A 26,998-nucleotide genomic window follows, 5' to 3' on the forward strand; every position below is an offset into this window, starting at 1 on the left:
AAGGACAAGAACAGCAAAGAAATGTACTTAAATGTAAAATGCACCATATGTGTGGGTCATGCAAAATCACTGTTCTTGTTTGTTAAAGCCTGTTGTTTCATGGGGGGGCATTCTTGAAGCTGTTGTCGTTGACCTCTGGCATAAGCTGCATAATGATGTTTGAAATCATCAGTTTGCTGGCTGATAACACCAGATGATCTCCTAAACCCGCCTATTGACGAGTAAAATCTGTTCTCAGGTTACACAGAAGTAAACAGTAGTCTCACTCCCAGGATAGTCAATGGCTATTTAAAAGAAAAAGATTGTATGATTGTCCTGCTATTTTTTTTTCTTTAAGGGACGTGGAAAAACTCTGAGTGCTCCTTGCATGAGTCAAACCTAGGAATACCGATTATTATTCGGATGCTAGACTACCACTGAGCTATGGGAGGGCCATTAAAGTAGGCATTAAGGGAGCTCATAGAGCTTGTTATTGTTACCTCCAAGCAGAGTCTCTTTCGATCTTTCTAGAAAAATCGGGAAGAGTCCGAAGGCCTCGACTCTGCCAGCTGCCTCGACTTTCTTTGATTTGCCACTCGTCCAAGAAATGGATGAGTCAGTCCACCTTCGACTTGTCAAAACCTGTTTTTAATTTTTGTGCATCATCAATCACCACGTGTTCCCGGTATTTCTTTAAAATTACAAAAGTGTGGCAACTTCTAAATTCCCATGAGTATTCCTCCGTATGTTGGTTACAAAAACTAGTCTGATTCCCTGCTAGCAGAGGTCTCTTTCTTTTGCGTTCCTTTGGCTGACGAGTACAGGAAAATACCTCTGCTGAAACTCAATTGATCCAACCGCCCGTCCACAACTTTGGACAACACTCCTCAAACTGCATCCCTCATGATATGTTTGCTGAATGTGACCTGAGCCTGCTGCGTCCTGCACATTCCTTAACAGTCCTTGCACTGTTATGCAAGTGAGCCCACACAAAATAGCAGAATTGAATATAGAACATTTGCACGGTAAAACAGACCACTCAACTTAAAGTACTGATCATAAATCCCAATGGCCGTATTGAGTTGCACTGTTCTTTCGTTCGACAACAAAACAAACGCGATCATTTTAAACTGTTTACAAACATGACCATGAAGCATTCTCACGTGTGCCAAGAGCTCGTGGAATCTTTGTGAAGTGTCCCTTGGGAATCATATGAGGGATCATCTAACATTTGATTGATGTGTGTACTTCTCTCGACCAATCCATTTTTCCTGCACACTGGTGTGCGGACTATTCAAAAACCCATGGTTTTATACAGGTGATATTTCAAAGTCCTCCTCCCCATTCGGCTTGCGGCTTTGCCGCCAAAACTTTATTCCCTGCACCCACAATACCACCACAAAACTTTATTCCGCGTGTATACAATACCTCCAGCTATGCAGGCTAAAAAGAAAAGAGAAACTCTGCTAGCAGGGAACTAGTCTGTCAGTAAAAAAAATGAAATGGCAATTAAAAGTATGAACTATCTTGAGTTTCCAAGAAAAAGATTCTTTGGTTGTCGTCTGTTTGCCAGAGTTGTTCGAAAATATCCTGACTGTTTGTAATTGTTTTGTGGTTTTGCGGTTACTTGTCATGCATGACTGACACCCAAATACACTTTTAATGCATGCTCAATACAAAATGTCGCTGTGGCTGGCAGAGTCTCCTTCCTCTTCCCGATTTTTCTAGGAAGATGGAAGGAGACTCTGCTCACAGGGTAGGAGCTTGTGGGAGTTAACCTAAACTTGACCATTAGGTCATCTACGTACTCAAAGAGATCTTTGCCAGCAGTATTAAAATTCAGCCATTACAACTAATTGATAATGAAACCTAGCTTAGGATTTCGTTTCGATATGCCTTTGGCAAAATCAACTCCTTGTATAAAACCAGATCGAGATATAACTCTGTTTTTTGTGGGTGGTTACCCAGTAGATTAAGAATGAGGAATAAACACCGCTCTTTTTTACTGCCTCGTCAGTGCTTTATCGACGTGGTAGCTTTTTGTCCTTGATGTTTTGTTTAAACGCAGTCTTCTACACGAATCGAGTAGCTGACATGGAATTAAGGAGTGGGGTGAAATTCTGCATTGCCAAGGAATGAAACTAAAAGCCTCTATCACTTTATATTTTGGTCAAGCCAAAATCAATACGTCTGCTAATTTAAGTTATATAAACGATCTTGAAAAATAAGTCTGAATGTAAACCCCGAGACAAGGCCTAGGGACACACACGCACTTTTTGCACCAATAAGCTTATCATTCTACGATACGAGTCACTTAATGTTTTACGACATTACCCAAATGGTTTAAGCTTGCCATCCACCTTCCTGGTCCGTTTGCAACATATCAATATGCACAGACCATTTTTTTGAATACAGGCCATTGTTCAAGTCACAACTATTCTCGGAAAAACAGCGAACTTCCTTGGGAAAAATCCCTTCATTTTCGTCACGGGGAACCGTCCCCACATTCCTCACATCCTACCAATCAGACAGCTCCATTTTAGTTTTCAGGAAAATCTGTGATCACAGGTTACCCAGGTGGAATATTGTTTCTTTTGTGCACTGGACAGCCAATTTAATGAGAACTGAAGCATTCTCTCAGTCGTTACTTTATTTTTCGTTGGGCCTCGTGTCTAGTTTTCTCTTAAATGTCACCTTAACACGCCTAGAGACTTCAGTCTTTGATGAAATTAACACTCCGAACCAGATAGGAGACAAGGAATCTCTGAGGAATGGATCGAGTTTGTGGTGCACTGGTCACAACCGATCTTCTCGCATCTGCAAATTTCGTTTCATGTGTTACGACCCTGCTCAAGACGAGTACTTGTTTCTTCACGGTCCAGAAACAATCATCCATGGCGTTCCTTTAAACCGCTTTGATCCAGCATTACTAGACTTGTCTTCCGTCGATGATCACAACACTCAATACTTTAATTATGTGGACTATCCTTTCCAGGCTTTAGAAAGTTTTCCCAATATCACTTTCGTTAACGATTTCAGCTTGATATTTCATAGATTTAACCCGGGAATATCATGCATGTTTTTCATGATGATCTCTTACCTATGTATCACACAATGAGGCAGTTTTCACATTCTTCAGATTCAGTTAATTTGGATATTAGATTAGTTCTGATGGAAGGCTGGGAAGAAGGATCATATGTCGAGTTATATATAAACTATTTACAAACAGAGAATTGATCCTAAAAAGGGATCTTAAGAAAAAAAATTATCTGACATGCTTTCAGCATGGTGTCATTGGCATATCAAAGTATACAACATGGTATCAATATGGCTTTAAAGAGCCTCAAGGGCCACTGCCTTATATTGCTTTAACGGGTCACTACATGCAACATTTCACAGGGTTCATCAAAAGACAGCTAGGACTAGAAAGTGACTCTTTTAAGTCTATTTCTCCTTATGTTGTTTTATGTTCAAGGGATCACAACCGTTTGATAATCAATGAACTAGACTTGTCATTGGCAATTGCAAGACACCTCAACAAACAGGTCTTTCGAATCAGCATGGTTACACACTCTATCAAAGAGCAAGTCCAGCTGATCAGTAATGCTGATGCTCTTATTGGAATGCATGGCTCAATGTTGATCATGGGGATATTCCTTCCTCCTGGTGCAAGTCTGATTGAACTCTATCCATACGGCATCAACCCAAATAATTACACCCCTTATCGTACCATGGCAGAGCTTCCTGGTATGAGCATTACTTACACATCCTGGAGAAACAAATTTGAAGAAAACACAGTTACATATCCTCATGAAACTCCAGAATCTGGAGGAATTGACCACCTCAGTGAGGAAGAGCAACAGAACATCATCAATACAAAAGAGGTGTCAGCTCATTTATGCTGCAATAATCCTTACTGGCTTTATAGAATTTATCAAGACACTATTGTTGATGTTCATTCATTTCTATCAGTGCTCAAAGCAACCGAAAATTGGCAAAATGTACTATCTAGAAAGCGAGAATTTGCTCATGAACATAGACTTTACCCTGGTAAAGTTGTCAACATAACATGCCAAATTCCACTGGAAAAAAATGAGGCAGGCTTATGGCTGTCTTGGAAACCACCAAGAAATTTGCCTTATTTAGATGCTCAAGATCTATTTTACGAAGTGTGGATTCAGGAAGTGGGAAGAGATGATTATGTGGCATTTAAACTAAATTTTACAGAGTATGTGTTTAAAGATCACCTGCAAAGTAACACACAGTATTTTGTGTGGATAAGATGTATTGTTGACGAAACTGAAGGTCCTTTTGGAAAGGTTGTAGAATGTATGACACAGTAGTTCCATCAATGCAACCTTTGGAAGTAACAGTGGCCATTTTCTGAAAAATTTTGTTCATGTAGACAATTCTATTCATTAGTTTCTTGAGTCCTTTTAGTCTAGGCTAACAGCTTCGGTAAGAAATGATTCCTCAAATTTCCACAGTAATGTTAGTTCTCTCTGACTTTTCTCTGCAAGTTTCCAGGGGAGATCCCCAAAATAGGTTGGAAATGTAATTGATGGTAATAGTGAAGAATAATTCCAAAAATTTACTGTCGGCTAACAGTTGGCCAACAGTCGGCCGACAGTTGGGCCAACAGTCGGCTGACTGTTGCCCAACTGTCGGCCGACTGTTGGCCGACAGGTTACCGACAGCCGAATATGGGAGCCATTGTTCACTATTGCCAAATTGATGACAAGGCTCTTTGGCATTGATGTGTGAAATTGGTATTATTGTAAAATATTTTGGCATCTACCTTATTATAGGAAATTAACGCTCCATGAAATTAAGGTATTGGAAATTAATGCGACTTAAATTAACGCAAATTTAATGGAAAACAACTTTCGAATAAAGAAAATTAACACGGAAGAGGAGGTAGAATTTCATAATAAAGGAAATTAACGCGATTAAATACGCGAAATCAAAAGAGAAGATATTGACATCACTCCTGATAGCGACAACCATGAAGATGAACTCGAAATGTTGTAAACCCTTGCCCTAGCTTTTGTGAAAGATGAAAAACTAAGGGTAAATGGAAAGAAAGAAAGCTTGTAGTTAATGTTTTTTAGGTGTCAAGAATGTCTGGACAGTTTCCAAAATTGGGGTTAAGATACTGGAATTAAGAGCGCGGAAATTAACGGTGCACTTAATTAACGTCGCGGAAATTAACGCTCAACAAAATTAACGCAACTGAAATTAACGTGAATTTTAACGATTTGCGTTAATTTCCTATAATAAGGTATTTCATTGGTATTTTTAACATTTGCATGTTTTAAGTTCACCTGTTTCATGGAGTGCTCGTAGTTGCTCAGGAAAGCATCCTACCGGTCGGGTTGAAATCCTAGCTCGTGGGCTCCAAAGTTCACTCATCTTTCCATTTATTTGTGGTGGGTAAAAAAAAAAGAGTACCAGTATCACTGGGGACAAGTTGTACATGAGATGGTAGCACCCACCCCTGCCATAAGTTAGGGAATAGAAGCTAAAGAAAAAGGAGCCTTCAGGTTGCCTTTGACTGCTGTTGGCCTTCTTGTCTTGTCTTGTAACAGATAAGTTATTCTGTTGTTAAAGCCATTGTTTACCAATTTTGTTCTCAAGAAAAGTAATTTGCTTCCTGCATGGGTGGACTTGTGTTCCCCATGACATGACTTCATGTAATTCATCCAATGAACCTAAAATACATGTACATGAAGCATGTCTTATGGGTGAGACAGTCCTTACAAAATACGTGGGAAATTCTTGGGTTAGAATTTGACCTTGAAGTTGCATGTCAGTAAAGAACCAAGATTTTAAAAACCTGTTGGCCTTTAATATCCCATTGAGACCCTTTACGTAAGGACCTGTTTTAAGCTAAAATTTTAGAGCAGGATTTGATCATAACTGCTCAAAATGAAGAGACGCAACTTACTTTAACTCTACTGAAAGGACAGCAATCTCTCATGAAAGATAAGATGAAGTGAAAGTGTTTGACAAAAACATCTTTTGATCACAGCATCATAACTTTTGCAGTTGCAAGTTTTCTTTAATAAAAAATATGAATCTCTTTAAGTTGGATTAAAGGAAACTTCAACAGTAGTTCCTACACAAGAAAAAGTACAGAAACATCTAACTGAGGTGTGTCAGAAGCTTTAATGTCCTAGTACTACATGTAATATATACCACTCAGTTTGGATTGCATTCAAAAACATATAAGTGCTCTGACATCACTCAATGTGATTAAACACAATTTCATATTTTTTATACAGCTGTTCATAATCTCAGGTTCGAGTTCTTTTAATCTATATTTTGTAACTGGCTACATTTATATTTAAGTCTTGCTAATGTGTTTTATTTAATCTACTCAGACTAGTAAATACAATGTATACATTACAGGGAAATGAGCATGATTGCTTCTAGAGGTCTACACAATCTCATTCAACCAATGGGTAAATAAAGAATTGATTGATGTATCTGTCTAACTATCCACAAACTAAAAAGCATGATATTGATTATTTTTTTGTTATTAAGTGCTATCTACTGGATAAATCACTGTTTAGAAGATAAGCAAGATAAGTCATAAAGTAGATCACTCTGCTCAAGTGAGACAGCTAAGCGTGAGACAGCGTGAGGCAGCTAGAATCAAATACTTTTCAGGACCTGCCGAAGTTAAATCTTTCTCCAATTTTAGGTCTTTTTCAAAACAAATTTTCACTATAATTTAGTATTTTAAAGAAGCATATTACAAAATGTAGATGAATGTAGTACTGTAAAAGTCCATGTATAAGCCATACCCGTAGATAAGGTGCACCCCCAATTTGGAAGTTCGAATTTTGAAAAAAGAATATAGGAAGTCCCATGATTTATGAGTCAAATGGTCAATGAATCATGAGTCAATGAGACTCACAGTCAATATAGCAATAATTTAAGCCCATTTTTCAGTGATTAGGCCTAAGCACTCTCTGAAATTTTAGCTTTCATTTTATGTGTTAGGGTAACTGCACTAACTGATTGACTCATTGACTCATGACTCATTGATTCATTGACTCATAAATACTTGATACTCGAATATAGACAACAAACTGTGAAGTTCCCATGAAGTGCTGTTAGTGAACAAACAAGGACAAACAAGTATGGTTTCAAAACACTGACAGGGTGGTTGTTATGAGCTTTCATATCGATTTAAGTCTTTAGATGCTCTCTCTATGCGACTTTTTTTTCAAGAATATTTGAGGCAATTGATTGATTGATTGAGTTTTATGAATATTAATTAGGCCTTAGAAAACTCTAACCTCAGATGTTTCCGTAGATATTAGCCGCACCCCCAATTTTTGATTTAAATTTTGAGAAAAATGTGCGGTTTATACATGGACTTTTATGGTAATAATGTAGATACATTGTAAATGTCAAATGTATTATGATAATTTCTCCTAATATACCTTGTAAGTATTTTTTTTACAACCTGAGGATCGAAGCCAAGTACATGCAGCAACTGTGTGCTCAGTCACCACAAGATGCCATATGTACAGATTGTCTCAAGATTGACAAAGTTATTATACGACAAAAGTTGACAAAATGTTACAATGATATTATTGATGCACAGATGGCCTCAAGATTGACAAAGTTATTATAAGAGCAAAATTGATGAATGTCACAATTGATGCAACTTGTTTGATTGTAAGAGGAAAGCCATATGTCTTTGAACCTAATTGGAATGTTTCCACCAACTTGAAAAATCTCTGCCATTCCATCTCGTCACCCTGAAGCTTACCAGTGGAATACAAATAATTGAGATGCTGTGACACATGTGACAATGCTTTGGTGATCCTAGCAGCACTCCAGAGAAGGCGCATTGACAACAGAAGCCATATGCAAGTTCTGACAAATGTCCACCAATGTGACGAGTTTACTTTTCTAAATTGCTGAGGTAAGCTAAGAATGGCTCCTACATGGGTAATTACATTAGCAACAGCAAAAACTGCTAATAATGTAATGAATGGCTGAAACAGCCCTGCAATAACTTCAATTCTTCCAACAATGTTGGAAAGGTGTTTACAAGCTTCAGAAGCATTAAATTTAGGTCTACCTGGAACACCAATTGTCCCAACTGATGTTCCTGACACATCTACTGAAGAAGAATCCAGTGGATTCCAGAAATCACCTTTGAGGCTTTGATCTGGATCAGAAGGATCTGGAGTTCTTTGGGGTGCATTAACTCGCTGTGAATCAGTTTCAAATAGCAGAACAATGTCTTTTCCAGTCTCAAACGAATCCATGAAAAGAAATCCAATTATGATGCTTGCAACTGCTCTAAGAGGACTGAAAATGGCACGTTTTCGGACTGGATTTCGTTCAGTGGGTCTGTTCAACAGAAATGGACTGTCTCCAAACATACACATGAAACTGATTACATCTCGAACGGTCAATCGGCTAATGAGGATGAAGGAATAAGCAACAAAACCTGTTATGTACATAGCCATTACCCAAAAGGAACAATAAAGCACGAGCCACAAAGTAGGATCAATCTTTATGATTGTAGATTGGTTTTCATTTAGTGTGCCTGCAAAACCGTTTCCCTTGGAAACCAATTGAAAAATCACGTACGCAGTCCACTGGTATATCTCCAATACAAAAGGATAGAGGCAATTTTTGATCGCAGCTTTCCTGAGCCATGAGGGTCTTTGAGACTCGTGCCACGACATTTCCTGATCAGATTCCACGAATCCTTCCAACATAGACTTCCTCGAAAGTCGCCTTTCCAGCAGCTTGTTGAATGCTGACGAAGTGTAAACGTAAAATCCAGACACCAGGGCGATTAGGGGAACGATGTAAATGGAGAATTGGATCCACGTGTCTATTGTCGTACGAACAAAGACGCCTACTATCGCCACAAATGTCATCCCCGCAAGCAGAATCGTGAAAATGACTCCACCAAGCAAGGAGCACGCAGACGAATGAAGCCTCTTGCCAGGTCCAAAGAGAATTGAAATAAACAACAGGGGCGACAAAGCTCGAGCATAGGAATTTTTTTCAACGACAGAAGCACTTGAAAGGGGCATTGTTTTAGCAACGACCACAATTGCGGCAATTTGGCGATGTGGACATGTAAACGATGTTATGTTCGATGTGACTTTTCCGAGGAAACCTGAAGTGGAGAGTTTGAAGTTAGATACTCAAAGTGATACTATAACTGACAGAAGTGCCACTTATCTCTCTTTCCTTTACGAAAAATCGTTGTCGTGGATTTAAAATGCAATTGGTTTCTTTGTTTTCCAAGGAGGTGTGATCATGCTTTTGCCACAACAATAGCAGGTTGTTGACACCCCTCCCACCCACACACTGAACAGCACAAGACAATGGAAATTAGATGTTACGTTGTTCATAATTCCCCTCCTTGGACTATTAACATTTCAAATGGATTTGTATACGTAAACGAGCGTCTGATTAAATTTAAAAGGAAACAGAAAAAAACATTTTGACAACGGCGCTGTCAACTTTATTTTAATTCATTAGTTGATCAAAGTCTGTTTTAATAATGCACAACAGATTTCGATCTAAAGTTTGTTTCAGAGGACATTTCAATAAGGCCTGACAGTAACACCGAGAAAGATTTCACAGTTTCCACTTACTCTTGCTCTCTCGAGTATGATTTACCCATCCACCCTCCAACCTTTTTCTCCCTTGGAATGAGTGGGTCTTCATATTAAAACCTCAGGTATTTCACTCGTTCGGCCTGGATGAACATGAAATATTACTCCACGAAAAAGTATGATCGTTATTTTTTTCTTTAAAAAGCATCCGACAAGACGATAAGAAAAGTGTTTTTAAAAATAGAAATTTACATCGAAAGAACGTTTAGTTGCGTGACGTGTAGTGGCGCGTGCCTTCGCGAAATCCCCTTGGGATAGACGGTTACTTATCATTTGGCGCGAGTGACAGCGAACCTTTTTGGCGACAAAATGTACATGTGTGAAAAATAAAACTGATTAGCTAAAGATAATGTCTCGAACGATTCAAAACAACTTAAACGAAAGGTATCACACATGTTTGTCGAGAGAAAGTTAGCGGCCAATACATCAACACAGCTGAAGTCGGAGTGGGTTTTAAAAAGGGCGGGAAAATACTGCCAAATAAGGTACAAAGTCAGTTCAATTGATGTTGTAATTGACAGCTGACGCGCTGTCGTCATGCGAACATCATTCTTCGCCTTGCTATATTTGGCACTCGTTTTTCCCGCCATTTCATGTTTATGCTGCGTTTCACATTATTGTCGCTGAGGAAAGGAAACAAAAATGGCGAGCTCTAGCGATGATGAAGAGGCCAGCAATTCGCTGCGATATGAACATCTCTGCCGAGATCTTAATATGGACGAAGATACTAGTAGTGAAGCGTGGTCGTCTTATCAGAGAATAAGCACGAACTACACGTTAGAGGTAAGAGTTCCAGCTACCTTTGTGAGCGTTCGTTTGTTATTCGTCTGCGGCGTTTACGTTTCTTCGACCGCTAGCCGTTTTTGGTATTGCGATCTGGTGTTTTTGTCTGTATAACTTTTAGTAATCTGACCTTTCTTTTTTAAGGGGGATAGCCTACATTGGCTGGCATGTGCTTTATACGTCGCTTGCCGCAGAAGCGTTGTTCCGACCGTTGATAGCTCGGGGACCGTCGAAGGCAATTGTGTCTCGCTTACACGATTGTTAAGGGCAGCAAAATTGAGGTTGGTTTCTTCCGAACTTTTTGAGATCATTGAAGATTTCATTTTCTGAGTGCCATTTGATATTAACCAGTAACGTTTTCGATTTTGCCATATTTTCTACAGTCTGATTCAGTTCTTCAGTAAGATGAAAAAATGGTTGGATATGTCAAACGCTGCCGGAGACTTTCGGAAGAAAATCGAACTCCTGGAGAGAAACTTTCACGTCTCCACAGTCATTTTCAAGAAGTACGAACCCATTTTTTTGGAGATCTTTAAAGATCCTCGTGAGGAAAACGCAAAGACTCAAAGAGGTCGAAAATCAAGGTAAATACATAAAATTTCGCGCGGCTTTTGTAAACAAAATTGTTAAATAATAACGTGACGAGCTTGGCGTATCGAATGTAAAGCCCTACGGAGCAATTGACCTCGCAATTTACAGGCCCTCGTTCGTTTTGTGTGATATAATGGATGTATGTTACAATTTTCTGCCGACTACCGGCATTGTTAGATGTTTTCAGCTGTAAACATGTGATATTCAAATTAGAAACTCGTGGCGTATGCACTGTTTTATCCGCAGGAAACAACCCTGCAGTGTCGGAGATGTCTTCGCGTTCTGCTGGACTTTGTATATTCAGGCGAAAGGTGAGAACCTGAAGGTGGTGTTCTGTCGATTTTAACTTGAATTGCCGTTTTTAAACCAGGAATAGGAAAAAACAAGCACCGCTCTACCAGTATTGATACTCTCTCACCCCTTTGTTCTGCACTTATGTATTGGCGCGAAATTTTATGAAAATCACATGTGACGGTTCGTTTGCAAATTGTCTGTTGTAGAACAGGTATTTTAGTGTACCTTGTGATAATGAATTGCCTTGTTATCGTAATGCAAATTCTACAAAGATTTTGCTTCTGATGCGCGAGTTGGATTTTTTCGAACAAAATGTTCGAAACCTGCAGGTTGCCTACGTGAAAGTTGTTCATGAGCTTGCACAATGAAGTCTTTAAAGGAAAAAGGCTTTTCCTTTTAATAGTTTCGTCTTTAAACGGAATTTCACTTTTCGGCTGGGATAGCTTTTCTTCAAGTTGTAAGCGTTCAGAGGTAAGAGGTGGTGTCTATTTCTTGTGAAATTTGAACTTTTGTGTAATCAATATTATCCAGAGAAGTCGCTTGCGTTGCACTTTGTTTTTGCACATTTGGAAAAAACAGCACTTTCAAGATCAACCCTTCGGTCGGTTCAGGCTTGATTATAGGTAACTGGAAATGTTAAAACTGCACAATTATTCGTGTTCTTTGTGATTTAAACCCAAGGTAAACAGATTTTTGACGCAAATCCCTCAATATTTTTATTGTCAGTGACGGCAGTGGAATTAAATATGTAAGGGCATTGCCACAGATCTCCTTATCTTTTGTCTTCTGTCTTGTTCTCTTGCTTGAAATAATATTCTCTTCGGGCGTTTTGTGGACAATTGCTCAGAGAAATAAAATAATCAAACTCTTTCCAGCTAATTTACTGAGGAAGCCAAAAAGTTAAATTTTAAAGCCTCGTACACTTGGCTGCACACAATTATTCAGTGATCACACATTTTCTCTGATTGGGTATTTTTCATCACCCCATAAAACAGACTAATCTTGAGCGTCAGGTTTTTGTTTTTGGACTAATTCAGTGTACAGTAAAGACTTATTGTTTCTTTCTTCAGAGGCACTTGACTCAGGTGACTAGGCCATGTTTTTCTATATCTGGAAAGCTTAAAAAAAACGTTGCTTGTGACAAAAGACTAGGGACATGTCTCAGCATGTTGTCATGCCTCATTTCTTTTTGACATATCTGCTGTTGTGACAGGCAGAAACAACTCCTCGATTGGTCAGTGGAAACCTAATTTCTGGTTAATTAATTAAGGGATTCATTAATATTAGATCTTGGGCAAGTATGGACTTGTAACATCAAGTATCATGCTTCTAATATTATTATCAGCTGAACAGAGTCTGGACTATCTCTTTTAGACTTGAGCTTAATTTAATGTCCTAGATATTTTCTATTGCTTGGCACAATTTTGATTGAAGGGTTGAACTTCAGGACTCTAGCAATATTTTTTTAACCTTCAGGGTTTATTTTCAGTTAAAGAGGAAGTTAAGTTTCCTAATTTGAAACTTCAAGTGAGCAGTGCCCCCAGGACATGCCTCATTTTTCACTTGCTTGGTGTTAATTTTAAAAAAAAACAGACCTTAAGGGACAGATATGTTTAATCAAGAGTGAAACAGTGGGGAAGCCTTTACTTTTGCTGGAAAAAAAAAGGACTTGCTCATTTCTTGCTCATCAGTGGATGAAAAAATTGTTTTTCTTTCAGGTTTTCGTTTTAGTAGATGTTAATGGTATACAGGTCATACTGCTTCTGTGAGACCACCTTCTGATGTGGCCCTTATATATTAAACCTCCTCTCATATACAATTTGTTTTCTTCCTTACTTGGATTGGCAATTTTGAGAACAATGGCAATAGTTTCTCTTTTGGGTTGTGTATGTTGGGTGCAAGACCTACCTGTTGACAGACATGCTACCTGAATTGTAAAGGCCAATTTGTTGTCTTAGCTATTTAAGTTATATCAGGGCTCCATTTATTCTATCATTGCTAAACCACTGTAGATGCTTCTGTGCGGTGCGGGACTTGGTATCATGCTCTGCGTAATGACCGTTTGAATATATTGAATTTTCTATGCAAAATAATTATACCTCTATTCTGTGAGAAATCAGTTATAAAGAAAAAAACGTTATAAGGCTACAGCGGTCTACTGTTTAAAAAAAAAAAATTCAGGGAGTGGTGGATTTGAGTCCTGCTCAGAGTAAAAGCCAATTTTTCGGAGGAGTGTGTCAAAAGGTAAAAATGCGCTGTGTGTGCTTCTCTCCGCCCTTCAGTTTCGTGTTACGGGTCTACTGTTAATTTTCAGTATGATTTTGAAAAACTAAGGAATGTGAAAGTCATGCTCAGGGTCATTGGGTTTCAAATGCAAAAAAGTGGTTATAAAATTACACTCAAAGGAATTAACAAAATCTTCAAACTAACTTTTCGGACACCACTGAGAAAAATTATGCAAGAGGCCTTGATATCTTCATTTGCTCGCCAAGATAACAACACAAAACGTGCTTCCAGAGATGCAGTCTGTCACATGGATCCACAAGCAATTTTCTCAAAAGGAAATTTTATTTTAATGATCTGATGCAAGATAATTGGTGTAAAAAAGCCTTTTGAAGATGATACTTAACAAAAAGGCAAGAATTGATTTATTTGAGGCTAATTTTCAGTTTCGTGTAAAAGAAGCCAGGTAGTCCAATCAAAGTAGACGCGTGCCAATACCTGGGTCCTGGCTTCTAATGTGAGATCTGTAGTTATATCCAGCCATTAAATTAGGAAAATTTAATATTATCATCATGAGTTCAAGCACAGAACCAATTTTTAAAACCAAAACATTATGAATCATGCATGAGAAGAAAACTTACCTGCAAATCGTCTTGCCTGACATGTAACTAACACCATGTATCAACAGGTAATTTTCCTGCAATCAGTGATGATCTGGTAAACTCTTACCATTTGCTGTTATGTTGCCTTGACTTCCTCTTCTCCAATGCATTGTACACAAGGAATCGACGAGACTTGCTGAGTCCAAACTTTGAAGGTAAGTTTTAAAACTAAACTCATCTCGTACACTGTTTGACCTACTTAGAGTTTCTAAAATAATACTTAACTGTATTTATGATGTAAGTATAGAAATTTAAGTACATTTCTGTGATGAAATAAAAACAACATACGATGTTTTCACTAGTGAAAAATTGTCGTATCGGCCTTTTGATTGGTCATACTCTTTTTTTCACCTTTGATTCTCAAAGTACCGCCACCTGTGAAAGACCAACCCGCCAGACAAGGAACAGTAACTAGGAGCAGACGTCAAATCAAACTACCCACTTGTATTAAGGACTTTTAAATGACTTAGTTTTCATTCAGAACATAGAACTGTTTATGAATGTTTTATTTCAACTTAAGGACTTTGAACTTTGTGCCCACCATACTTCTGTTCATGGGCTCATAGCTTTCTTAATGGATTGTTGCGTTTGCTGCTCAGAAGGACATTTTTAGATTTGTTTATTGCAAGATTTGTGTCTTTTATTCCTGTTTTAAATTCTTTTCTTTCTTTACAAAAGGAAGGGTGTTATACTAATAATAATAATAGTAATAATAATAATAATAATAATAACTAATACATTTATATAGCGCCTTCAATTCACTATGAATATTCAATGGTGCTGTTTACAACTGAAATTGGTTAAAGTTAAAAAATATAAAATTATACGTAAAATTATATTACAGTAAAATTATATTATCTGAAAACTAATCTAGATAATTAAAAATATATTGATTAGTCTAAGTCAAATGTCATTTTTTGGATATTTATATTTATATAAATGACTGTCACTCATTGATACGGCAAGTCTAAATAACAATGTTTTAAGTTCTTTTTTAAACTTTTGTACGTTAGTTATTTGTCTTGTGATGTCATGTGATGGTTGTTGACAAATCAGGCACTAGTTTTGCCATGTGCTCGCAACCATTTCGTTATAGTTTGCCTGGAGTGAATGTCATGGATTACGATGGTTTTTTTTGTTCACTTGTACTTTTAGATTTATTACAAGTCCAGCTATGTTACACAGTAACATTACAGCTGTCAAGGCTGCTTTGCACGCTCTAATTTTCAGCTTGGCCTTACTTGCTACTTACTTTTATAAGGGTTTAATACACACAGGCGTAATACACTTCGAAACACTTTGAGCACCTTGAATTCAAACTTAGGACAATACATTTATGGGGAGCCTTTGCTGACTAAAATACTTGAGCTGGCAACCAAATCTGAAACTTAGGGGCCACCTGGCCCCAAGGTTTTTTAATGAAAGTCAAGCACTGAAAAGTGCCCAACAACTAATGGCAGCTCCAACATGCCTCTCCTTGACAGAGACCAACTGAAAAGTCAAAAGTCACCATTGTAACCCCAATAAAATTATGCTTTTAGGAAAAGTAGCTGAGGTCGAAAACCATTATAAATGCTCAAGAAGTTACCAAGTTTGGTTTGAAAAAAAATTAAACCACAACATATATGATTTAGTAAGTGCTTAGTTTATTTTTCTTTCCTTTCTCAGGTCTTCCACCAGATTTTGGTAACAGAGATTTTAAGCCCCCAGCTGATGTGCCTTGTGTTGTTGAAAGGCTTTGTAACAAGCATCAAGGTACTCAGGCCTTCTTGTTTCATTACTTAGTTTTTTAATTATCGTACAGGGGAAATGAGTTCCAAGATAAACGTAAATTCTCAGGTGCTACTGCAGAGATGTATCCAGAGTGCGACATTGCGTCCTGGGACGCACTCGTTTTTCTTTTGGACGCATAGAATATAGAGCAAAGAGTCAAACTGGACGCAGAAAAAAATTAAATGATTATGCAAATTACAAACGCCAGGGAAAACATGCGAACAGCATATTTCACAAGAAAATTGAACATTACTATTTCTCACTACGGAGAAATAATCGACTTCCTTAAATTTCAAGGTGAGCTGTTATTACTGCATTTTTGTAGGTGAATGATTTCATTTTGTCAAGGATTATGTCTAGCTTGAGGAGTTAAGTTCTTGTGTTTGAATTCCCACGTGTTGTATGACATGATCTGAGCAGTTTTTTCAGGCGAGACAATCAGCGACACTTTCGATCTGCCAATGAGAATCAAACATTTCAGTCAAAGTTCAGTTTGTTGCATGCTTTCCAAGTGAATGTCAAGCATTGGTTTGTTTGTTGTGAGCGAAATGACAGAGAATCCACCATCAAAACCTTTCTATCAGTACAGTGCTGAAAGGAATTCAACTTAAAATGGAAATCTCTTCTTTTCATAGGAATAATCCTAGAAGCTATAGGGATAAAACAGCATCATTGGAAGCCTTTCATAAAGCAGCTTTTTGAGAAGAAGGTACAGGAAGTGAACAGTGTTTCTTGTTCTTGGTTGTTTGACAGTCTGTTTAAAGGGCAGTCATTCTCTCACCAGTGTTGCATTTTGCTCTTCCAACCTTTCAAGAATTGTGCCATTCATAGTTTATTAGTCTTTTAAGAGAAAATTTTGGGACACTGCTTCTTCAAATTCAAATTTATTTCTTCATCTTCCTTTCCATAGTTTTTGCATTGTGTAAATAGAAGTGAAAAGAAGACTTTGATACTTCTCAAGTTAAGTAGGGAGATCACTTGCATCACTTTGTGATTGGCTGCAATGATGAGCCTAATCAATTGAGTAGATTTTTACTTTTTCATGTGCACTATGACCTAACGTCTTCCTGGTTAGATGTGTATGAAATGCTATGACATCTCGTCACAGTATAAATATGTATTTTGCACATTAACTACCTTGTTTGACACATTTTTTTTATACCAATAGACCCTGAAAGGTAATGAAGAGAACTTAACTGGTGTTCTTGATCAGGGAAATTTTGATCAAAACTGGTAAGAAGCTTGTTATTGTTATATATTGTTGTAGTTACAGGGTTGGACATTAGCACTCGCCCGTTTGGCGAGTATGATTTTCGTCACCAAGAAATTGTTTAAATTGCAAAATAAACACTGCTTTTTACATTTCATTTTGCCCAGAAAATCCCTAAACATAAACTTACCATATCTACAGTACCGCTCAAATGTAAGTTACCAGTCGCGTCGCGTTTCAGGCGCGACGCGAATCGCGTCGCGCGAGAGTCACTGAAGCAGAAATTTTTGGCATAAATTTAGGAGACTCCACTACGCGAAATTAAATGATTTCGCGTAGCGTAATGGTAATGGTAACTAAGCTGCCTGCGACAGTCGCAGACGATCTCAAATGCCCCAGACAAACTTTCCCTTCTATCGGTAAATCGATCTTAAACAAAACCCGAAAGAAAATGTGAACGAAGATCGTGGTATTAAACTGGAAATGGCAATTGCATTGTCAATAAAATAATGACCTTGTGTCGCCAAAGAACATGTAGTAAAAAGCTGATCTTATGCTGATCTGTTGTTTGATATACAAACACGTAAGCTTACAGTATGCAAAAAGCCGTAAAGACGTTGTTGTACCGCCTGTGCGCTTCTTTGACTGTTAACTGTAACTTTTCGATAATTTCCGTCTCCACGTTTCACTTTTTCTGAGGCGCATTAAACTTTATTACCTCCGCAAGTTTTGTTTTAAATTAAACGATCGCGGACCTGACATTGCAGATCGTATGGAAACCAGGTTAATCTCGGCAAGCATCAGTGACGCCAGCCAAAATTCTCAGCAAGTTGTCGAGTAAATAAATAGCAAAGTTTCCAATGAAGAATGAAGATTTGGTTGTGCGTTCCCAAATTTTGTTGATCAATTGAAGGTTTTACTTTTCTTAATTTGTACAGGGTTTGAATCAAGTTCGTAAAAATTCGAAGACGGCGGCTGTCAAGTTTACATGTAAAATTTTGATAAATATTTACATAACCGCAAAACCATTGGAGCGTGTAATTTGCGTCTATCAAGAAACTCGAACAGCAAGCGCTGGAGACACCACAGGCGAAACGTACACGCATGAAAAAAGCAAACTTAAGGCGCGTTTACACAGAGCGATTTTATCTCGCGACAAGAGCTGCGATCGATCTTGCTGCAGACCAAAAAACTTCGAAAATATGCATACGTGCTCTCAGATAAGGGACTTCTCGAAGGTCTCAGGGTTGTCCGGATTTAATTTGGTGTTCAATTGCATCGCTTTCTACAATTCTCCAAATAAATTTGCTGCGGTTCCCTGCGACTTTAACCTTAGCTAGCCTTAGCATACACAGTACTGACAATCTTTATTACAAAACAGAATTAACTGAAGAGAGTGTTGTATAAACGTAACCTTTTCTTTACAAAACAGCCTTATTACACAAAAAACTACAGTGCAAGACTTTTCACCTATGATACGAGTATAAAATCCCTTTCAACAAAACTTACCCCAACCCTTTGCAAGGTCCCTGAAAACAATAATTTTATTTCCCAGTCGATTAGTCAGCCTTCAAGTCCCTCTTTCTCCTCCTAAGAAACTCATCAATGCAAGTGATACACTTGCGCCATTGCGCATCTTCCAGTGACTTTGCACAAGGATAAAGTTTTAAAACATAACTTTTAACTACCCCTAACTTAACTGGATCTAAGCCCTGTTTCCCCCTGGTCCCTGAGCAGTTTCTATTAAACAGCTCCTCCGGTTGGAAAACTATCTGCAGTAACTTTTGAGCAAAATTCCCTACACTACAACTTTTACTCTTTAATTTTAATGCCTCCCGTAAAAAGTTATCGACTTCCTCCCCCGTGTCAGTGACATCCCCTAAACTACACGCACTTTGCCCACCCAAACTTACATCGAAAAAATCTTCCCCACCCATGCTTGTGTTCGAAAACCCGCCTGCCGCACCTCCCGAGATTACCGAGTTTGAACTATCAGAATTGCCCCTCTTTAACCCCAATTTTAAAAACCTCCCCGAATTCTCCCATCCCTCATCCTTAGTCTTGCTACTACCCATTTTACAATTACAATGACAAACGCAATCTCTACGTTCTTTTATGAAATCGGAAAAGAGTTTAAATAGCGCCTTATGGTTTTCGATTAAAATATTTAGTTGTTCCTTTACACTTATGTCGGCTTCAAACTCAAAAACATCGTCAATAAAAGGTTGACCATTTGGTGAACCTGGTGGAGTCGACGTCCTCACTGATAATGGCGGAGAGGCTGGCACTGGGATCTTCTCAATGTCACTGGGATTTTCGTACTCGTAATTCTACGACAAAAATATAGATGGGAGTGAGAAAGAGAAAATGACAATCATCAAAGTTTCAAGTCATTATTCTAGATGTCATCCATCCGTGAGAAGCAAACACAGACAGTGGTTACAATCAAGCTATGTCACGCGTGACCAGTTGTTTTGAAATTTGAACCGAGTATTCAAATCTGCCGTCGAGTTCTGAACTGTGCTCACAATATTCTGAATTCCCGTGGATATTTCCTTTCACATATCCAAAATAGTGAGCTATGAACTTTCGTTTTATTAAAATAAACAGTGTTTGAAAAGTGAAACGGTGAACCGACAATGATCGCTCTGAACTACTTATGGAAAATCACATTGTTTCAGAAAAAAAGATAGTATGAGACAAATTAATTCCAATATGGACGGCCTTCAGATTAGGCTACGAGTGTGAGATCAAGTTTTCAAATTTATTTCGCGTTCTTCAGATGATCGGCAGTTCACTAAAAATCTTTTGATTAAAAGAATAAGAGATTTACCTCTTCCTCCTCAAAATTAGCGGCATCCGATGGCTCGCCGGAAGCAATCACCACGCAGGCTTCCTTCGTCTTGGAGGCTTTGGTGGGTTTTGCGGTTTTCCCGCAAGAATTATTTTTATCCTGAAATGAAAAAGAAACATTGTTACGTAGAGCTAATTCCAAGGGAAGACTGTGAAGGGAACCAAACCGTGCAATCATTTGAAAACATGATAAAAACATTGTTTTGGAAGCAAACGTCTCCTAGTTTGGCCATGCGGGAAGTATTCTTGAAACTAAATTAAAGTAATTCAGAGAGGGACGGCTATCTCTGAAAAGTAATTACGGTGTGAGATTACGTAAGAGAACAGTGTTTGAAAAGTGAAACGGTGAACCGACAATGATCGCTCTGAACTACTTATGGAAAATCACACTGTTTCGGAAAAAAAGATAATATGAGTTAACAAATTAATTCCAATAGGGACGGCCTTCAGATTAGGCTACGAGTGCGAGAACAAGTTTTCAAATTTATTTCGCGTTCTTCAGATGATCGGCAGTTCACTAAATCTTTTGGACGGCTATCTTTGAAAAGTAATTACGGTGTGAGATTACGTAAGAGAACGAATTTTTTTGCATCTGAAGGTCGCTGTTGCTACACGGACACATCTGATAAAGAGGCGTTTTCTCATGAATGCGAGTGTTTGAAACTAATATTGTTCTGCATCGACTCAAATCAAGTTAGAGCATACCAGTAAAACGTAAAATGAACCTCGCTTACCAATCGCTTCCTTTTCTTCTGTGGCTCCTTTGATCCCCCACTCGCTGCGTCAGTAGGGCAGGTGCCTGTGAGGTTTTCCTCCGACCAGGAAAGGTCTTTCTCGTGAAGCTCTTCATTGCTGTCTATTACGATAAAAAAGAAAATGAAAATAAGTTTAAGTTGAATAGTTTGCCTAGTTACTGAGTTAGGATTTTCGAGTTAGGATTTTTGAGTTACGATTTTCGAGTTAGGATTTCCGAGTTGGATTTTCGAGTTGGTCAGTGTAAACTGCAGACCACAGACCAAGGTTACAATGTAACTGTTGAAAAGTGAAAGTGAAAGTGAAATGTTTGTCGGAACTTAGCCACTTCAATGCTAACTACCAAATTGACATGTAAAACAGATACTTACCACTTAGAGCGATGATTTGGCCTTTCACTCTTTTCCCTTGCCAGTTGACAGTCACCGTCTGACCCACAGCAGCTTTTTCCTTACCGACAATTATTTTGGTAGGACCGATTCCTGTCATGCTTTCTTCTGGGAAGAAGAATAGTGCCTTTGAAGGCAACTGGGTTTCACGCAACTGGGTTTCACGCAATACTGTTCTGAGCGACATTCTAATAACGGTACAGTAGGACACGGTAGTGCAGGTAAATAAGAATCGAGTTACTGTCATTAACTGAGCGATTCAAATCTTTTATAGTGTTCTGGTGGACAACTATTGTTAAAGATGGATCGAATATCCATGGACATCATTGGTCACTTCATCCCTTTTGTTCGAATGGATTATTGTCATACTACAATGACAATTTTCCTCACAGACAAAAAGCAGTGAGGTTCGCAATACCTTAAACTAAATCAATATATATATATTTTTTTTGTTTTTGGAAGAACCACATACATACACACATACATAAATTTTGTTTATCTGATTTATTAATTATGACTATTAATTATGACTGATTCAACATTATTAAAATGTACAATGCATGTTGATAACGTCCTTTCTTCGGTTGTCTCCGCGGAGGTCTACTTTGTGCTTTTGTATCCAAACGCGTCCTTCCTTCGGTTGTTTCCGTGGAGGTCTAGTTTTTGCTCATCGATCCAATCCACGTTCAAATCTGTCAATGTAATCATTTTTTGATCCAAGTGCGGGTATAAAAGGTTGATTTCTCCCTATTATAGTCTTTGATGGTCTTTGTCTTCGTAACTAAACAAAAATGGGTCGTTTAACACAAGAACAAAAAGCAAAAATTGTAAGGTTAAGATCAAAAAATAAGAATATCAGTGAGATTGTAAGAATTCTCGCCGACGATGGATGTCAAATTAGTCGACTAAGTGTGAGACGTTTTCTACGGCGCTTTCAAGAGCGCCAATCTTTCGAGAACGCTCCAACTCCTGGCCGGCCAGCAGAGCAAGTTACTTTGGAGGTCCTTAACTTCGTTGACGCCGAAATGGAGAAAAATGACGAGCTCACTGCGCCCCATCTTCGCAAAAAGATATTCGAAAATTTCCATTGTGACTTTTCTGAGAGCAAAGTTAAGCGTGTTCGAAAAAAAATTGGCTGGGTGCAGACGGGAACAAAGTACTGCCAACTGATCCGCGAGCCTAACAGAGTGAAACGCTTGGAGTTCGCTTTAAAGTGCATCGACGACAGAGAGAGTTTTAACGACGTCGTCTTTACCGATGAGTGTTCTGTGCACATGGAAAATCACGCGAAGCTGTCCTTTCGGCGCAAGTGGGAACCACCGAAGATGAAAGGCCGCCCCAAGCACCCGTACAAAGTGCATGTTTGGGCAGGGATTTCAAAGAGGGGGGCAACTAAAGTCAGAATATTCACCGGCAATATGGATGCTCAGTTTTACACTGAGCATATTCTGAAGGAAACACTGCTTCCCTTCATTCGTGAAAAGTTCCCAGATGGTCATCGGTTCCAGCAGGACAACGACCCAAAGCACACGAGCAGGTTGGCGAAGAACTTTATGGAGCAGGAAGGAATAAACTGGTGGAAGACCCCACCTGAGAGTCCCGACCTAAACCCAATAGAGCTGCTGTGGCACGAGCTAAAGCATTTTCTCAGAGCAATAGTCAAACCCACCACGAAAGATGAGTTGGTTGCCGGAATTAGACGTTTTTGGCGAGAGAGACTAACACCTGGAAAGTGCCGCACTTACATTGGCCACTTAAAGAAGGTTGTGCCGCTGGTCGTGAAACGGGAAGGTCGTGCCTCTGGTCACTAAAGCCAGCTCTTTTAAGAGCTACATGTAACAATTACCTGTAGGTTTAACCGGAGTGTTAAACATTGCACTTGAACAGGTTCCAACGGCTCCTTTAGGAGCCACAAAATTAACAAAAGCAATGACCAATAGTATATTGTTTGTTTGAAATTATTGCCTTACTACACATGCATACATACAGTAAACTTTGAGTGCTTTCGATTGGGAAAAAATTTAGATCTTAAAATCTGGATCTTCGGATTTCTGAAAACAGATTTTTTGTTCGATTGGAAATCCGGAACCCATTTCTAATTTGATGAAATTAATTATTAAGCGAAAGCAGTGTTTGCACAGAAAGCAAGAGAGACGCCAAAGTTTGAAGCGGTATATGTGATCATTAACGAAGAGACTAATATCTTCTTTATCTTGCTATACGAATTGTAGTTTTTAGATCACACAAAAGAAAAAATTCTCAGGCAAACACTGACGCATGACGGTATGCAAATTCCAACCGTGAAACAAACATCGAGTGTTGTGCGTAAAAAAACATTGAATTCCTTTTGACTGAAGGGCCTAAAGCGATGGGGTTGTTTTGAACGCTTTAATAATTGTGGACTCAAAATAATTTTGCTGTGTAAAGATTTCGGGTAGAGAAACCGTGTTACAGTTGTAGGTTTTCCTGACATTCCATCACGTGTCGGATAGTCTGAATTTTAATATGCCGACTCGCGACAGACGAAAACAAATGTTGATTTAAACGGCAACTGTACTATATGTATATCTCTCCCCTTGCCAAACTGCTTACGATTCACATTTTCTTGTTTCCTGAGAGCAAAGTTAACAGTCTAATTTATTTCGGCGCACACCAGCGAGCTGTATGTCGACTTTTCAGTCAACAACGACAAGACGCTTTTACGTCTGATAAAATGCATGTTTGTTATGCGTCTGGGGCTTTCACAAACAAATCCAAAAGGACAATTAAGAGCGCGCGCGATCCTCCAGTTGATGTACTTACAGATTTTTTTAAATCGCGCGCGACGCGATTCCTGTAGCGCGCGACGCGATCCCTGTAGCGCGCGACGCGATTCCTGTAGCGCGCGACGCGAATCGCGTCGCGCGCGAGGGTGGTAACTTACATTTGAGCGGTACTGTATTTTACAATGTTTTATATTCCAAACTGTGTTATAAATTGTCGCTAGAAGGTAACATTGGGCTTCGTAAATGGACGAATTATATGAAACATGGCTTCCTGGTCAGTGATACTGCTGGTCACTATCGAACCATCGGTGACCAGGTAACCATGGTGCCTTAAGACTGTTACTCGCAAACTGAAAGGATCTCACGAAGATTCATCAATAAAAAAATCAATTTAAAATTTAAAGTAAGTGCCTCCATTGTGTTTTCTTGGGATTTAAGGTCTTAAAAGTAGAATTTTTCATTGGAGTAATAATCTTGGTCTGCCATTTGCTCGATGATTGTGCAAGCAAATTGTTTTTCCTGTACTTTCCCAGAACTCTGATCAAGGAGTGTTGAAACTAAACAGACTTCCTATTTACTTTAATAGCCTTTCAGTGTTGAAGTAAATTTCAATGGTATTAAATAGTAAAAGCAAAAGATGACAAAATTGGTTGGAGAGATTTGGGGGGGGGGGGAGGGGTTAACTTTTGGGCGAGTGAAAAGTGGTCCGGGCAAATGCATTTTGAGGGTCACTCGCCCGAATGGCGAGTGCTCTCAAAATAAAGTGTCCAACCCTGTAGTTACTAAAACAAGGAATGACCTACAATGACCTTCAGTGAGCTACAATGACCCACAATGGCCTACTACTATGACCTACTACAATGACCTACAGTGATCTAGAATGACCTGTAATGACCTACAGTGACCTACTACAATGACCTGTAATGACCTACAACACAGGAAATTTTTCCCAAAAAACATGACTGGTTTTTTGAATGGGAATTCTGCAAATTCCCATTCACAAAACCATTGTTGGAAAATCCAAACACTTACAGTACTGTGCAAAAAGAATGCAAACGGATTTCGCTCTTTTCGGCACTTTTCGCTACTTTTCAACAAAATATAACGAAATTTCGGGCGAAACGAATTGTTAGGTTTGGTATGTTAAAATGGCTATGGCGATGATGTTATTTGTCGTGTTTACACTCAAGGTTGAGAGAAGAGTACAGTTGTTGATTCCATTCATTCATTAAAATGCGAAAGGCTAACCAACACTACGAAATTTCGTTTTAAGCCACGGCTACACGAGCAATTTTTTGTTCGCAATGGTGATGCAATTTTTTCGAATTTTGTTGCGTCACCAACGCGCGATAAAAATCGCAAATGTAGCAACCCTTAGACTGCAGATTTTTTTCAATGACTTTTTCTGCTGTCGCGTTGCCAGTTCAAGGGTGGCTACACTTGCGATTTTCATTGCACGCTGGCGACGTGGCAAAATTTGAAAAAATTGCATCACCGGCGCGAGCAAAAAATCGTTCGTGTAGCCGCGCAGCCAAAGCCTTGCAAAGGGTGGGGGTAGGAGTAATCATCATTACCCTCAGTTGCCCATGCCCCTCTCCTGGGCATGCGAATATCCCCCGCGGCTTTCCCCCCTTTTTATGTCACTGACCCTTAGGGACTCATTAACTTCCCATTATGTTTTAATAGCATTTACCATTGTGAAAACTCAAGTAACACAGGATGGGTTTATGAAGACACACATTGATGGTTGACTAAAATTCCCATTATCGTTTAAGAGGATTTACCAATATGAAAACTTAAGTAACACAGAATGGGTTTATGAGGGAACACATTCATGTTTGACTAACTTCCCATCATGGTTAAATAGCATTTACCACTGTAAAAAATCACTGTAACAAAATGGGTTTATGAAGAAAATTAATACATTCATGTTTGAATAACTTCCCATCATGGTTTTTTAGCATTAACCACTGTAAAAAATCAATGTAACACACAATTGTTTTTTTAAGAAACACATTCATGTTTGATTATAACTTCCCAACATGGCTTTACAGTAATTTGCTATTTACAACAACACTCTCTGCATTGCGTGTACATATCTATCCCGGATGAACAAATCACTAGCGCAAACTTCCATTTCCAGTTTATGCCATTCTAACAACTTCTCTCATGTTTGCAGTGCAAAGGTTAAAAAAATTCCACTCTGCACTTTGAACCGATCAAAACCTCATTACTGTGCAAGATGAAAATTTTCATTGTGCACTCTAAACCAAACAAAACATTGTGGGAAGAATAACTTATTTATAATCTTCTCTTCATTTTTTCCTGCTCTAATTAAGATTTTATCATTGCCAAGCAAAGCCTTGATATTTGTACAATTAAGCTTTAAAACAAAGGAAAACCATCCAAGGGTCTTTTCCACAGTTTATTTTCTGCCTTCAAGTTCACATTTGTAATTGCTGTCATCATATGGGCTATCATCCAATGGACTAAAAGTGTTGCATGACAACACGCAATGGATGTTTTTCACTCACCAAACTCTTCACCCTTATCCTCTTTTGTGATTCTCTTTGATTGTAAGTCATTTATAATAAGTAGGCCATTGTAGCTCATTGTTTAGTAACGCCCCTTTTTTGGTTCTTCTTATTTAATTCATTTAATAGCAAGTCTCTTAACAAAGAGTATGAAGAGTATGTTCTGTCTGTGGGTGATTTTGATGAGAGGATCTTCTTAGATGAAGAAGCCCATGAAGAGATAGGAACACCTGCTAAGGTTTACAGCTTTACTGAAGTAGATGAACAACAAAGGTGAGGGGAGATTGTTGTATTGTAACAAACATGCTTTTTAAAAATACCTCTTGTAGTTGATGTTGAGAGTAGTTCTTGCATCAAGGATAAAAAGGATAAAGGACCTTTGTTTCTAAAAAAACTGTGATGGTGAGTCATTGGGATGTGAAACATAGTAATGGGTTTATCAACTGAGTTGATATGGTAAATTGACTACCATAAAGAAATTTGAAACTCAGTATAAAAAGGAATTTGATAACTTGTCATGTCTG

General features: G+C 38.6%; 2 protein-coding genes and 2 pseudogenes across 2 annotated transcripts in view; 3 read left to right on the forward strand and 1 right to left on the reverse strand.

Moving 5' to 3' along the window:
* Positions 1-420, forward strand: part of LOC138012659 (retinoblastoma-like protein 1) — a 7,379-nt pseudogene extending 6,959 nt beyond the window's left edge.
* A 2,176-nt stretch (positions 421-2,596) lies between these two features.
* On the forward strand, positions 2,597-4,890 carry LOC137996374 (protein O-linked-mannose beta-1,4-N-acetylglucosaminyltransferase 2-like; annotated as a pseudogene).
* Positions 4,891-6,217: 1,327 nt separating this feature from the next.
* Positions 6,218-10,060, reverse strand: LOC137996386 (uncharacterized). The gene is made up of 2 exons (XM_068841765.1): positions 9,624-10,060; positions 6,218-9,139 (listed from the first exon to the last, which is right to left on the reverse strand). The coding sequence occupies exons 1-2, from the start codon at positions 9,694-9,696 to the stop codon at positions 7,584-7,586; spliced, it is 1,629 nt and encodes a 542-aa protein (XP_068697866.1). The 5' UTR covers positions 9,697-10,060; the 3' UTR covers positions 6,218-7,583.
* A 188-nt stretch (positions 10,061-10,248) lies between these two features.
* Positions 10,249-26,998, forward strand: part of LOC137996396 (retinoblastoma-like protein 1) — a 36,958-nt gene continuing 20,208 nt past the window's right edge. The window contains exons 1-9 of the mRNA XM_068841776.1: positions 10,249-10,427; positions 10,572-10,708; positions 10,811-11,011; positions 11,265-11,329; positions 14,224-14,352; positions 15,866-15,952; positions 16,606-16,679; positions 17,139-17,203; positions 26,604-26,747. Coding sequence (XP_068697877.1) covers positions 10,287-10,427; positions 10,572-10,708; positions 10,811-11,011; positions 11,265-11,329; positions 14,224-14,352; positions 15,866-15,952; positions 16,606-16,679; positions 17,139-17,203; positions 26,604-26,747 — 1,043 coding nt within the window. The 5' untranslated portion in view covers positions 10,249-10,286. The remainder of the gene's footprint in view (positions 10,428-10,571; positions 10,709-10,810; positions 11,012-11,264; positions 11,330-14,223; positions 14,353-15,865; positions 15,953-16,605; positions 16,680-17,138; positions 17,204-26,603; positions 26,748-26,998) is intronic.

Source organism: Montipora foliosa, chromosome 1, assembly GCF_036669935.1.
Source record: "Montipora foliosa isolate CH-2021 chromosome 1, ASM3666993v2, whole genome shotgun sequence".
NCBI lineage: Eukaryota > Metazoa > Cnidaria > Anthozoa > Scleractinia > Acroporidae > Montipora > Montipora foliosa.